The sequence below is a fragment of the Spermophilus citellus genome (genome assembly GCF_964194105.1).
Source record: "Spermophilus citellus genome assembly, chromosome: 9".
Taxonomy (NCBI): domain Eukaryota; kingdom Metazoa; phylum Chordata; class Mammalia; order Rodentia; family Sciuridae; genus Spermophilus; species Spermophilus citellus.
In genome coordinates this window covers 105,032,792-105,046,692 of record NC_138191.1, presented here as the reverse complement: position 1 = coordinate 105,046,692, position 13,901 = coordinate 105,032,792, and the positions used below count along the sequence as shown (strand labels likewise).

Genomic DNA, 13,901 nt, shown 5'->3' with positions numbered 1-13,901 from the left:
TGTACAAGTACTTCATAAAATTATTATGAGAATTAAATGAAATAATGAGAGTATAATCTTCAACACAAAGACTAGCACATACCAATAATGTACCTATTTATTATTATTTTATTAGAGCTTTATAGTTATAAGAGTAGTTTTGCTCATCCTGAAAAACTCATACATGCATGGAAATTGATTTCAGTTCATGATTCCCCCCATTTTTTCCTCCCCTATTTGCAATTAATAAGAACAGCAAAGCCATTATTACTCTAGGTTGTATAGAAAAGCCTCACCACCCAAACCAAAAACCCAGGCTTACCAGCCCCCAAATAACCAAGGATGGTACCAAAGTCATTAAGCCATAACCTCGACATCTTCAGAGCTATACTATCAAACACAGGCTTCATTCTAGAACTCACTGAAATCCCAAGTTGGCTGCCATCATTTCTTGTGGTATTTTGTATGAGTGGGAAGTTTGTTTTCTGGGTTAGGGTACATATGGAGAAGCTGTATTAGAACTTTAGAATATACCATAAGAGAATTTTCTCAATATAACCCCAAATGCGGCAAGGGTTGAATGATGAGTTCAGGGTATAGAAGATTCTGTCAATAGGTAGAGGAGCTAAGTATTAGCATTACAAAATTTGTCTTGAAGCAGGGGAATGAAAAAGAGAAATAATGACCAAAGAGGACTGCCTTGATTGGGGAGAAATTAGAATAGAGAGGCCATTCAGAAGGCCAAAGTTCTAATGTAATCTAAAAGTTCTTAGGTCTTCTATCAGACTAGGGGTGATAGGGAAGAAAAAATTAGAATGGACACTAAAAGCACTTAAAGGTCATGAAATCAAATGAAGTTGGAATCTGGACGTAGGGAATTAAAGAAATATGGGTGCCTGACAATAAATTTGGTAGAGTAAGGAACACTGGGGTCAATGCTAGCATGGGAACCTATTTTTATAGAAGGCCCAAGTTAATTTGGAATTCCCAGTGGAAATGGCAAATTGGTAGCCTCTAACATGGGACTAGATGAATGGAAAGAAGGTAAGTTTGAGATCTGCAAGTAAGCTCTGAAGTCATGACATTTAAAAAAGAAAAAAATTCTTGCCAGGCACAGTGGCTGAAATTCTTGCCTCCAGCGGTTCAGGAGGCTGAGGCAGGAGGATCACAAGTTCAAAGTCAGCCTTGGCAATGGCAAGGCATTAAGCATCTCAGTGAGACCTTGTCTCTAAATAAAATACAAAATAGGGCTGGGGATGTGGCTCAGTGTTTGAGTATCCCTGAGTTCCATCTCTGGTAGCACCCCCCACAAAGAAAAAATTCTTAAGAGAGTACGGAGAAGGAACAGTAAGTCGAAGTCTAAGCCTTGGAAACTGTCATATTATGTATATGAGTTCTTGCCATGAGTGACATAGAAGAGAAGACTCAGAGAAGCAACAAGGGTGAGCCTGACAAATATGTGAAAAACTAGGCTAGTGCTATTCAACAAAAACTAAGTGAAGAGGTTTTATTTCAGCCAGGGCTTTTTTGTGGGTATCATATGGAACAGAATGCTAATGTCAATAGCAAAGCACAATGCTACAGAAACAAAAAAAAGTAAGTTCAGAGTTACTATGGTATAGAACTTCAATATTCCACCAGTTAGATTCAGCAAGACCCAGGCAATAACTGATAGCAAATGATCACTAATGTCACCAGAGGGTGAGGTGGTTGGACATAGCACTTCTCTGAGAGATGGCAACTTACCTAGTTCATCCCAGAGCTGCCTGCACTTGTCTGTCATGCTTGTTCCTTGCTGCCTCCAAAGTGTGAGTCGTGGGTCAGCCATAAACTGCTCAGTTATAAGTGTCAGCATCCTGGCTCCATTAGAATCTCTCATCCGTAGCATCTCTCGAACCTGACACATAAGGAAGGGCAAGAGATAGAGAGTATAGAGAATAGGGCTGGGGATGTGGCTCAAGCGGTAGCACGCTCGCCTGGCATGCGTGCGGCCCAGGTTCGATCCTCAGCACCACATACCAACAAAGATGTTGTGTCCGCCGAGAACTAAAAAAAATAAATATTAAAAATTCTCTCTCTCTCTCTCTCCTCTCTCACTCTCTCTTTTAAAAGAGAGTATAGAGAATAAAAAGATAGGAAAGAAGGAAGGAGAGTAGGGTATGTTGATGTATTGAGCACAACATATCCAAAGAGCCAGAAAAAAGCAAGATCTGTAAGCAAGGTCTCTGCATGTGCCAAGAAAGCTTGTTGTACATAATGAGATACCTTGTCACATCAACTAGGCTGGCTAGAGTAAAAAAGTCAGAAAACATGTGTTGGCCAAAATATAGAGAAATAAGAACCACATATATTGTTGGTAAAATTGTAAAAATGATGCAACCACCTTGGAAAATGGCCCACAAGTACTTGTACAACAATGTTTATAGCAACATTATTTATAATAGCCAAAAGGTAAAAACTATCCAAATGTCCACATCCATTTATCTACGGGGAAAAAAAAGAAAAAAAAAAAACGTGGAGTGTCCATACCATGGACTATCATTAGGCCATAAAAAAAAGGAATGAAGTACTGATTCATGCTAAAACACAGATAAATCTAGAAAAAAAAATAGGCTAAGTGAAAGAAGCCAGTCATAAAACACTACGTACTATATGATTCTATTCATTTGAAAGTCCAGAACAGGGAAACCTATAGAGACTAAAAGTAGATTAGAGGGCTAGAGTAAAGGGATATGGAGGATGAGAGTGGGATAGGCTAAGGTATGAGTTTTCTTCTGAGATGATGAAAATGCTAATTGTGATGATGGCTGCATATATCTGTGAATATACCAAAAACTATTGAATTGTATACTTTAAATGGATGAATTGTATGGTATGTGGGTCATATCTCACTAAAGGTATGAGGGGGAAAAAAAGAAAGAAAGCTGATTATAGGGGGTCCCCAGTTTCAAAACACTGACTTCCATGGACACTGTTGAAACTAGTCTTTGAGGCTTCATCTAGCAACCTCAGGTTCAAAGACAGAAGATGGTTTCCTCATTAAATGCCCCCAGCAACACTAGCTTATTTAGAATGGAGAAGAAACAGGATACCAGGGTAAGGTAGTCGTGCTCCCTGGATACAGCCTTCTTAGGGCTGCTCTGCTTAACCCCTCCCACTAGGTTTTAGGCAGCTAGCTAAGTCAAGTGAGATATGTTTAATGCATGAAGACAAAAATATGGTAAGCTGAGTTTACTTAAAAGTTTAAAACAATTAAGCTTTTTCATGTCTTACCTTGGCAAACATTGAGTTGAGCTGCTTTCCAGAGCCATAGTAACCTCCCTGGGAGAGAAAGAGCTTCACTTGTTCTTTTACCTGTTCCTCATCTAAGTGCCAACAGTTCTCATCATCAATGCTGGCCCCAGCTGTGGGATCAGGGGCACCTGTAAGGAATGGGAACAGTGAAATTAATCCTTGAGTTCACATGCTACACACTCATCTAGAGGCAGGTTGTGAGCATAATCAAACACAGAAGGGTTATTTCTTGTTTTACGGGTTTTGTCAAAATAAATGTAAGAGATCAAATGCTAGTTTCAAATTCACATAAGTCACAGTTGTATCCTCTCCCAAGGATACAAAACCATCAGGGGATTAGCCTATTAGGAAATACACAGGTGATATTATGAAATATGTATCTGGTCTCTGTCCTATGTCCTGGCATAAGTTCTAAAATCCTTGGAATATTCAAGGATGTAAGTAAGACTTTTAGCTCTATACCCCAACCTTCCAGAAAGGGACAGGGGTTGAAGGTTAAGTTGACCAACCAATGACCAATAAATTAATTAATCATGCTTATGTAATGAAGCCTCCATAAGAACCCAAAGGGACAGGATTTGTAGAGCTTCCAGATGGCAGAACATGGGGAGGTTCCTAGAGAGTGGCACACCGGGAGAGAGTATGGAAGCTTGGCTGCTCTTCTCTCATACCTTGTCCTGTACATGTTTCCATTTGTATTTTTTGTAACATTCTTTTTTTTTTAAATTATTTTATTGTTGGTTGTTCATAACATTACATAGTTCTTAACATACCATATTTCACAGATTGATTCAAGTGGGTTATGAACTCCCATTTTTACCCCGTATACAGATTGCTGTGTCACATCAGTTACATTTCCATTGATTTACAAATTGCCTTTCTAGTGACTGATGTATTCTGCTGTCTATCCCATTCTCCACTGTCCCCTCACCCCTCCCCTCCCCTCCCCTCCCCTCCCCTACTCTCTCTCCATCCCCTCTACTATAAATCGTTTCTTCCACTTATATAATTTTCCTCCTACTCCTCCTTTCCTCTTATATGTAATTGTGTATAACCCTGAGGCTCACCTTCCAGTTCCATGCAATTTCCCTTAACTCTCACTTTCCCTCCCGCCTATCATCCCTGTTTAATGTTAATCTTCCTCAAGCTCTTCGTCTCTACCCTGTCCTTGGTTACTCCCCTTATATCAAAGAAGATGTAACATTCTTTATAATAAACTGGTAAATACAAGTAAATGTTACCCTGAGTTTGGTAAGCCGCTCTAGCAAATTAATCAAGATTGAGAGGGGAGTTGTGGAAACCTCAATTTGTAGTCAGAAGCACAGCTAAAACAACCTGGGGCTTTTTAAAATATATATATATATATATATATATATATATATATATATTGGAAGAACATATATACATAGAGTAAAACTTATTCTGTTAGGTTCTCAATCTTTTTGTCATACATGATGTGGAGTTACCCTGGTTGTGTATATACAAATACAAAGCTAGGAAAGTTACGACTAATTAATTCTACTCTTTCCTATTCCCCTCCCTAATCCCTTCCCTTCATTACCCTATGTATAGTCCAATCTATTTCTATTATTTCCTTCCCAATCTTCCTTGTTTTGGGAGAGCATCCACAAATCAGAGAGACTATTCGGCCTTTGTTTTTTGGGGGGATTGGCTTATTTCACTTAGTGTGATATTCTCTGGTTCCATCCTTTTACTGGCAAATGCCATAATTGCATTTTTCTTTATGGCTGAGTAATATTCCATTGTGTATATATACCACATTTTCTTTAACCATTCATCTGTTGAAGGATACCTAGGTTGTTTCCATAGCATAGCTATTGTGAGTTGGGCTGCTATAAACATAGATGTGGCTGCATCACTATAGTATGCTGTTTTTAAGTCTTTGGGGTATAGACCGAGGAGTAGGATAACTGGGTCAAATGGTGGCTCCATTCCAAGGTTTCTGAGGAATCTCCGTACTGTTTTCCATAGAGGTTGCACCAATTTGCAGTCCCACCAATAATGTATGAAAGTATCTTTCTCCCCCACATCCTCACCAACATTTATTCTTACCTGTATTGTTTATAACTGCCATTCTAACCTGGAGTAAGATGGAATCTGTGTAGTTTTAATTTGTATTTTTCTAATTGCTAGAGATGTTGAATATTTTTTCATATATTTGACCACTCATATTTCTTCTTCTGTGAAGTACCTGTTCAGTTCCTTTGCCCATTTATTGATTGGGTTATTTCTTTTTCTCATGTTAAGTTTTTTGAGTTCTTTGTATATCCTGGAAATTAATGCCTTATCTGAGGTATTGGTGGTGAAGATTTTCTCTCAATCTGTAGGATCTCTGTACACATTCTTGATTGATTCCTGTGATATGAAGAAGCTTTTCAGTTTGATACCATTCCATTTATTGATTCTTGATTTTACTTCTTGCACTTTAGGAGTCCTGTTGAGGAATTCTGAAGCCAACATGTTAGAGTGTTGGGCCTACTTTTTCTAATAGTAAGTACAGGGTCTCTGGTCTAATGCCTAGGTCTTTGATCCACTTAGAGTTGAGTTTTGTGCAGGGTGAGATATAGGGGTTCAATTTCATTCTATTACATATGTATTTCCAGTGTTCCCAACATCATTTGTTGAAGAGGCTATCTTTTCTCTAATGTATGTCTGTGGTGCCTTTGTCTAGGATGAGATAACTGTATTTATGTGGATTTATCCTTGTGTCTTTTGTTCCAATGGTATTCATGATTGGTTTGATGCCAATACCCTGCTATTTTTATACTACTATAGCTCAGTAGTATAATTTAAGGTCTAGTATTGTGATGCCTGCTAAGGATTGCTTTGGCTATTCAGGGCCTCTTATTTTTCCAAATGAATTTCATGTTTGCTTTTTCTATTTCTGTGAAAAATATCATTGGAATCTTTATAGGAACTGCATTAAATCTTACAGTACTTTTGGTAGTATGGCCATTTTGATAATATTGATTCTGCCTATCCAGGAGCAATGGAGATCTTTTCCATTTTTTTTGAGGTCTTCTTCAATTTCTTTCTTTAGTTCTGCAGTTTTCATTATAGAAGTCTTTCACCTCTTTTGTTAGGTTGATTCCCAAAATATTTTATTTTTTGAGGCTACTGTAAAGTTGATAGTTTTCCTAATTTCTCATTCAGCTGATATATCTTTGGTGTCCAGAAATGCAATTGATTTATTAGTGTTGATTTTAAACCATGGTACTTTGTATTCATTTATGAGTTCTAGTAATTTTCTAGTAGTTTTGTGGATCTTCTAAATATGAATCATGTTGTTGACAAATAGGGATAGTTTAGCTCTTCTTTTCCTATTTGTATCCCTTTAATTTCTTTCTCTTGTCTGATTGCTCTGGCTAGGGTTTCGAGGACTATGTTGAATAGGAGTGGTAAATGAGGGCATCCGTTTATTGTTTCACGTTTTAGAGGGAATGCTTTGAGTTTTTCCTCTATTTAGATTTGCCTTGGGTTTAGTGTGTATAGCTTTTATAATGTTGAGGTATGATCCTACTATCGCTAGTTTTTCTAGTGTTTCAAGCATGAATGGATGCTGAATTTTGTCAAATGCTTTTTGTGCATCTATTGAGATAATCATGTGATTCTTTTCTTTAAGTCTATTGATGTGGTGAATTACATTTATTGATTTCTGTATGTTAAGACAACCTTGCATCCTTGGAATGAACCCCACTTGTGAACTATATTTTGTCTTTTTCTGGTTTGGTATCAGGAAGATAATAGAATGAGTTTGGAAGGGTTCCCTCCTTTTCAATTTCATGGAATAATTTAATAAATGCTGGTATAAGTTTTTCTTTGATGGTCTTGTAGAACTTGACTGAGAATCCATCTGGTCCTTGGCTTTTCTTTGTTAGCAGGCTTCTGATGGCATCTTCAGTTTCATTGCTTGAAATTAATCTGTTTAAATTTTTATGTCCCCTCGATTCAAGTTGGGTAATTAATATGTCTCTAGAAATCTGATGACTTTCAGATTTTCTATTTTATTGGAGTATGGATTTTCAAAGCAGCTTCTGATTATCATCTGTATTTCAGTGGTGTCCATGGTAGTATTTCCTTTTTCATTGTGAATTTTAGTATTGGTATTTTCTCTTCTTATTCATTAGTTTGCTAAGGGTTTACCTATTTTGCTTATTTTTTTCAAAAAATCAACTTTTTGTTTCATTGATTTTTTTTAATTTTTTGGTTTCAATTTCATTAATTTTGGCTCAGATTTTTATTATTTCCCATCTTCTACTGCTTTTGGTGCCAATTTGTTCTTTTTTCTAAGGCTTTGAGATGTAAAGTTAGGTTATTTATTTGGTGATTTTCTGTTATTTTAATGAATGAGCTCAATACAATGAACTTTCCCCTTAGAACTGCCTTCATAGTGTCAAGCTGGGGCTTTTTGATTGGCATCTGAAGTGGGGTGGGGAAGGACTGGGCCCTCAGTTGTAGGATCTTAGCTATCTTCAGGTTGATACTGTCAGAATTGAATTGGTTAGGACAATCAGGTGTCAGCTGAAGAATTGTTTGATTAGTGTGTGGAGGAAAATCCCCACATTTTTGGTCATAGAAGCATTCTGTGTTGTGTTCAGAGGGTATGGTAGGGGAAACTGACTTTGTTTTTTCTTTGTATTCTCAAAACACAACAGGAAAACAGTGATGAATATTTTTTCTAGTAACTGACACTTTTTCTTCTGTTTGCTTTTCTATGAAGTTTAAATATGTCTTAATGTCTATGTAGTATTTTAAAACAAAAAATTATTTCTTAAAACATAAAAAAAACTATTTAAAAATTCACTATAAAACTGCTTTATAGGGCTGGGGATGTGGCTCAAGCGGTAGCGCGCTCGCCTGGCATGCGTGCGGCCCAGGTTCGATCCTCAGCACCACATACCAACAAAGATGTTGTGTCTGCCGAGAACTAAAAAATAATAAATATTAAAAAAAAATTCTCTCTCTCTCTCCCTCCTCTTTCACTCTCTCTTTAAAAAAAAAAACTGCTTTATAGAGTCAGTCAATTATTACTTGGAAGCAGTCACAGGACTGCTTCCAAGTAATAATAATAAAAATTTGTCACAGGACTCTGTTTATAAGACAGTGAGAAAAGATTCAATTTTCATTCCAAAAACTTTTCCAGAATGCCTGTCACAATACATGCTATAGTTGATGCAGTTATGGATTCATTACACTATTTACACAGTAGTCCATTCCTTCTTGGACTACCCTACTATACAAAATATGAAATTAGTCAGAATAATGCACTTTTTTCACAGTGAGGATAACAGTGTTCTCAAATGTTAATGTAATAGAATAATCATCTGGGGTTTGTGTTTAAAATGTAGATTATAAAGTCTTGCCTCTAAGGATTCTGGTTCTCAATAGCTCAAAAGATCTCCCATGCTTCTGGATAGTCAGAATCAATATTATCAAAATGGCCATACTACTCAAAGTGCTGTACAGATTTAATGCAATTCCTATAAGCTGCCCTCTTCCCAAGTAGATTGTTAGCCCCTTGCTCACAATTGAATCCATAACTGCATCAACTATAGCATGTATTGTGACAGGCATTTTGGAAAAGTTTTTGGAATGAAAGCTGAATCTTCTCTTACTGTCTTATAGACAGAGTCCTCTGACAAGTTTTTAGAAAACTGATTCCAAGTAATAAGAGACTGACCCTAAGTCAACACTCCATAAATGTAGTCATACAATTGAGTATAAACACATAACACATTTTAATCAGTTAGTACATTTTTTCCTTATTTCTCTATGTCAAAACCCTGTTTAAATGAAATCTAGGTTTGCACAACAAAGTTACTCTTCTGCTATGTTTTTTAAACCAAGTTGTATATCTTAATTTTTTTTACCTTTATTTTATTTATTTATGTGGTGCTGAGGATTGAACCCAGGGCCTTGCACCTGTTAGGTGAGCGCTCTACCGCTGAGCCACAGCCCCAGCTCCTCTGCTAAGCTTTTTTAGTGCATCTTACTCTCTAGGGAATTAGGATGGTTCACATTCACTCATTCCACAATAAATGATTAACTCATATAATCTGTTTTCATGGAGCTTATAGACTAGTTGAGGAGGGAGATGTTAAGTAAATGATCACATGTGTACTTTTCTTTCTTTCTTTCTTTTTTTTTTTTTTTTTGCATTGCTGGGGCTTGAACCCAGGATCTCACATATGCTAGGCAAACACTTTACCACTGAGCAACTTCCTCACCTGCTACATGTACACATTTTTTTTTTCTATAGAAAGGAAGATGGGTCAAAGGAGGCTTTCCTTGAGAAAGTCACATTTAAGATGACACCTGAGGAATAAATGGAAATTAGTCTGGCACAGAGAGGAGGAAATACTGTATTTTTTGTTTGAAAACAGCATTAAGTCTTAAGTCATTCTATTCATTAAATATAACCATTGTAAGTGGAATGGGATAGGAAGAGAGGACAGAAAGGAGATATTCCCTTAAAAAGAAAGAATATCATGTGAAAATGAAGACAAAAGCCAGATCATGCATCCAGAAAAATGAGGCCACTAAAGGATTTTAAATGATAAATGATATCACAATATCTGCAGTTACAGAAAAATTACTTTGAATGGCTGTACAGAGAATGGAACAGAAGGGAACAATGATGGATATGGAAAGACCAGTCAAAGGCTATGTGGCAATCTAGATGAGAGACTGATTAATTTAAGGTGACAACAATATCAATAAAAGTAGAAAATGATGAAATATATTTAAGGGGTAAAATTAACAGATCTTGCAGTGGAATGCACATGGAATATAGGAAAGAAAGATTCTAAGGTTAACTATGAGGTTTCCATCACAATCTAATAACTAAACAGTAGTGCTAATTATTGAGATAGTAAATACAGGAAAATAAGCAAGTTTAGGGAAGAGGATCATAAATTCACATTTAGATATGTTGATCTTAGGATTGTTTAACATCACAGAGACATCCTAAGATCAATCAGGTGGATATAAAGTCTAAATCTCAGAAAATCTGGGCTGGGGAAATAAAATCTATGAGTCATAGTATATAGATGACATTTGAAGTCAAGGATGTAGCTGAGATAGTGATCATGCAAAGTAAAAAAAAAAAAGAGAAAATGAGACTAAATAAGAAATATCAATGTTCAAAGTTCAGAGAGCAGAGGAGGGGACTGTATTTAGGAATGAATGAATAAGACCATAGATCATTTTAATAAGATAAACTACGACTGGAGTTCAAAATTGGCTTCTTCAGCTGTTCTTCAAATTCCAATTAAAAGATTTTTTAAAAAGCTCTTGTTTTAATAAAATTATAATGTCCCTATGCTGGTTCACTGGTTAGAATATTTTAGCCTTTTCATAAAAATAGATGAGAATGAGGGTTGGGGTTGTGGCTCAGTGGTAGAGCACTTGCCTTGCATGTGTGAGGCACTGGGTTTGATCCTCAGCACCACATAAAAATACATAAATAAAATAAATGCATTGCGTCCATCTACATTTAAAAAAATATTAAAAGAAAAAAAGTAGGTGAGAATCAAACTACTTACCTTCTAGTAAATGGTAAAGTGGGTCTACTAACTAAATAATATTTTATATTCTGAATTTTTCACAGAGTTAAAGGAGAAATGATGATAAGTGAAGACAAATTGGAAAGGATGTCTTTTATAAATCATTATGAGACAAATCATTGTATGGGTTGAGGCACCAGGTTAATATCAGGCTGTCTAGTGAGTCTAGTCCTGAGAGAATTATTAAATCTAAGGAACCATTTTTTTCATTCTTAAACATAAATGTTCTTATTAAATTATAAAAATAACATATACTTATTATAGAAATTACACTAAAGCATTAAAAACTATACCTATAAGTCTAATATCTATAGATTACCATTGTTAATATTATCATGAATTTCCTTCCAGTCTTTTGCCCTCTACATATGCATACAAGGATGTTACAATTTGACTGCTTTAAGAAACTATGAATTAAACGCAGAGTTTTTGGACAGAATGAATTGTAAGGTTAAATGACTACAATTGCAGAAATATCCCAACCTCTAAAAATATAGTAAAGCCTATGGTACAGAGAAGAGGGTTGCTTAGTGACAATGGTGGTGAAAATAACCATTTTTAGCAAGAAAAATGTTATACAATTACCATTCACTTGGTTGATTTCTGAGTTGGAGGACAGAATCTCATCTGCCAGCTTTTGTGCAGTAGGAAGAACTTCAGTGTGGTGTGCCGTGATTAAATATTGAATAAACTTCTGTAGCTGGTCCCTATTCATCTGGAAAAGGGTTTCCGAGATAGGAAGACGCAATTTGACTTGGTCTGGCTTCCGGATCCTGTAGAGTGAGAGTGCTACCACATGAGCACAGTAGAATATGTCCTTATTCCCACAGCCACATGTCACTGAAGTGATTTTGCATCGATCAAAACTGATTGCAACTTTGTAAGTCACTGCTGGTTCAGAAGCAGTAGGTGGCTCAGTTACTGTGCCACTCAGATGAAAACCTAAGGAAACAAAAAAAGAAATGCCTGTTTAGAGATTCTATAGTAAGAAACTTTAAGAGTCTTTCATCAATTCACAAACAATTTAATGAGTATCTCTTATGTGCAATAGACACAGAGAAAATCTAGAAAAGGAGTCCACAAACCTCCTAAACTAATATAAGAACTTTTGTTTGTACACTTGTACTTTCTACAGAGTTAAAGGAGAAATGGTGATAAGTGAAAACGAACTGTACTTTGTTAAATTTTTAAATTTTTTTTTGAAATGTTTGTTTATTTTTGGAATTTAAGGATGAAGCCCAGGGGTGCTTTAGCACTGGGTCACATCCTCAGCCCTTTTTATTTTTGAGACATGGTCTCACTAAGTTGCTTAGGGTCTTTCTAAGTTGCTGAGGCTGGCCTCAAACTTGCAATCCTCCTACCTTACCCTCCCAAGTTTCAGGGATTATAGGTATATTCTATCCCACCTGTCCATATGTACATTTTTATGGGGGGAGTGTTCATAGCTTCTACATTGTCACAAACATAAATAAGGAAACCCCATAAGCATTTCCTATAGTAGATTTTGAGCTATAAGTGATAGGTAAAGTTAAGTCTACAAATAGTATCAGTAAAATCTAAAGGGAATGCTATAAATGAAAGTGAAACTAAAAGAATGCCACAAGGAAGGACAGGAGGATGATCAAGGACAACATTTATTCCTTAAACCATATAAGTGATTGGTGTGAGGGTGCACACATGTAATTCTATCTACTGGGTAGGCTGAGGCAAGAGAATCACAAGTTCAAGGCCAGCCTCAGCACCTTAGCAAGACCCTGTCTCAAAATAAAAAATTAAAGCTCTCAGATGTAGCTGAGTGGTAAAGTTCCTCTGGGTTCATACCCAGTACTGGGAAAAAAAATACAATTCCAAAATGGTGACCACATGGAATATCTTAAAGGCAAAAAAACCTTCTAAGATATGGAAGGCAGAGACTGGTGCAGTGAAACTACTTAGAATTCCATCTCTACTCAATAGACACAAAGCACCAATAACTTTGACAGGCAGACAGAATACATTTTTAAGTTACAACTAAACTGAAAAATGTAAAACTAATAGCAATACATTCTATAATATTATTTGTTTATGGTTTATATGATGTGTATATATACATATATATGTAAAATTCTTCTGACAAGAATATGCATTCATTTAATCATTCAGTCATTCAACAAAAGTTTAATAAGACCTTAGGTATAGGACTTCCAGGCCTCGGGGTGGTAACAAAAAACAAGGAGAACATCAAATATTTGTTAAAAACCTATTACATTCCAGAACTGTGTTGTGTATGTAATGTAACATCACGACAACCTTAGAAGTCATTATTTTCCTTATCTTAAAAGTATGTAAAGTGGGGCTCAGAAAGTTTAAGTAATTTGTCCAAAACTCTAGCAAGTGGTAGATGTAGGATTAGCGTCAGATCTGACCAACATCACAGTTCATCACAGTTCCATTGTGTATATATGCCACATTTTTTTTTTATCCATTCATCCACTCAGGATGTAGGCTTTCTATTCACCTCACAGATTGTTTCTTTTACTGAGAAGAAACATTTTAGTTTGAATGCATCCTATTTATTGATTCTTGGTTTTAATTCTTGTGCTATAGGAGTCTTATTAAGGAAGTTGGGGCCTAATCCCACATGATGAAGATTAGGGCCTACTTTTTCTTCTATAAGATGCAGAGTCTCTGATTTAATTTCTTAGTCCTTGATCCACTTTGAGCTGGGTTTTGTGCACGGTAGAGACAGGGGTTTAATCTCATTTTATTGCATATGGATTTCCAGTTTTCCCAGCACCATTTGTTGAAGAAGCTATCTATTCTCCAATGCATGTTTTGGGCACCTTTGTCTAATATAAGATAATTGTAATCTTGTGGGTTAGTCTCTGTGTCCTTTATTCTATATCATTGGTCTACCAGTCTGTTTTGGTGCCAATACCATGCTGTTTTTGTTACTATTGCTCTGTAGTATAGTTTAAGATCTGGTATAGTGATGCCACCTGCTTCACTCTTCCTGTTAAGGTTTGCTTTAGCTATTCTGGGTCTCTTATTTTTCCAGATGAA

The 13,901-nt window shown here is 36.2% G+C and overlaps 1 protein-coding gene across 1 annotated transcript in view; it reads right to left on the bottom strand.

The window, feature by feature from the left end:
- ZSWIM5 (zinc finger SWIM-type containing 5) overlaps positions 1-13,901 on the bottom strand; it is a 191,180-nt gene that overhangs the window by 51,670 nt on the left and 125,609 nt on the right. Inside the window, 3 exon segments of the mRNA XM_081307176.1 lie at positions 1,726-1,876; positions 3,253-3,401; positions 11,445-11,801. Of these exon segments, the coding sequence (XP_081163302.1) occupies positions 1,726-1,876; positions 3,253-3,401; positions 11,445-11,801 (657 nt within the window).